This window comes from Sinocyclocheilus grahami, unplaced genomic scaffold, assembly GCF_001515645.1.
Source record: "Sinocyclocheilus grahami isolate Dianchi unplaced genomic scaffold, SAMN03320097.WGS_v1.1 scaffold210.1, whole genome shotgun sequence".
In the NCBI taxonomy this organism is placed as follows: domain Eukaryota; kingdom Metazoa; phylum Chordata; class Actinopteri; order Cypriniformes; family Cyprinidae; genus Sinocyclocheilus; species Sinocyclocheilus grahami.
This window is the reverse complement of record NW_015505389.1, coordinates 322,620-323,794: the sequence shown is the minus strand read 5'-3', so window position 1 is coordinate 323,794 and position 1,175 is coordinate 322,620. Positions and strand designations below refer to the sequence as shown.

Here is a 1,175-nt window from a genome sequence, read left to right as displayed (position 1 = left end):
AAATTTAAGGGGGTCTGAATACTTTCTGTACCCACTGTATATACAATAAAAATTAATATTATACCACAAGGATACATTAAACGATAATGGATACATTATATATAATGTACATGATTTCAGACACATTCTGTCTGTATTGTCAGTTACTTAGTATTAACTTCTTTTCATAGTTCTGTTAATTGAAAGCATTACAACTTTCACTGTCAGTTTTACTTAAAAAATATATATGATACGTAATATAATTAATCTGATTAATTGCAAATAATTGCATATAGCAGTATTTGTGGATGCAATGGATCACTGTGGCATATGGATTTTTTTATCATATGGTGCATGATTTTTATTGAGTCTATTTTTGTGTGTAATTATTTGTGCCTAATGAATGTCTTGTGCTGTAGGTGACGGTGATAAGCATCTCCTCTATACGGAGCCGATAGAGGAGCACCAGTTCTCAGATGCAGAGGAGACAGATGTGGACGAGCCCGATGATAATGATGAAGGTGATGAGCAAGCTTCGTGCTCCTCCTCGTCATCTAAGACACCGTCTCTCTCCAGAGATACTCCTGGCTCCTGTGACGTCTCAGGCCTGTCAAACCCAGGCTGGGAACAGCATCCCAAAGTGCCTGTCAGCATGAGCCCCCGGAAACCGAGCCACAATGGAGAAGCTGCCTCTCCTAAGACCACCAAGTCTATCGTAACCCTTCCGCACCTTGAACCCGCTGTAGGGAAGTGCTCGTCCCCCATCCGCAGCCTGTCTCCTGGCCTGCAAATGTCCCCCGCTTTACCACAGTCTCCTGGACGAGACTTGTCCCCTCTACGCTGTCCCTCTCCAAGACTCAGTCTCTCTCCATCGTCCTGTCTGTCCTCTTTGTCTCCTTCAAACCGCCCAGCCTCATCGTTCCCAGAGAGACGTGTGTCCCCCATTAGAGCCCTGTCCCCCATACAACCTTTGTCTCCCAGTTGTCCACTTGCATTGACCGTCGGGGCCAGTGTGACTATTCAGTACCAAGCTGAAAGATCCAGAGACTCAACAAAAGCCTCTCCCAAAAGACCAGACCTCAAGACCAAACCGGTGAGTGTCTGACCGAATGGTATAATATATATATATATATATATATATATATTTTTTTTTTTTTTTTTTTTTTTTTTTTTTCCCATTTTTATGGTTTCTGTGC

The 1,175-nt window shown here is 42.8% G+C and overlaps 1 protein-coding gene across 1 annotated transcript in view; it reads left to right on the top strand.

The window, feature by feature from the left end:
- Positions 1-1,175, top strand: part of hivep3a (HIVEP zinc finger 3a) — a 20,821-nt gene that overhangs the window by 16,903 nt on the left and 2,743 nt on the right. The window contains exon 5 of the mRNA XM_016286485.1: positions 399-1,072. Within this exon, the coding sequence (XP_016141971.1) occupies positions 399-1,072 (674 nt within the window). The remainder of the gene's footprint in view (positions 1-398; positions 1,073-1,175) is intronic.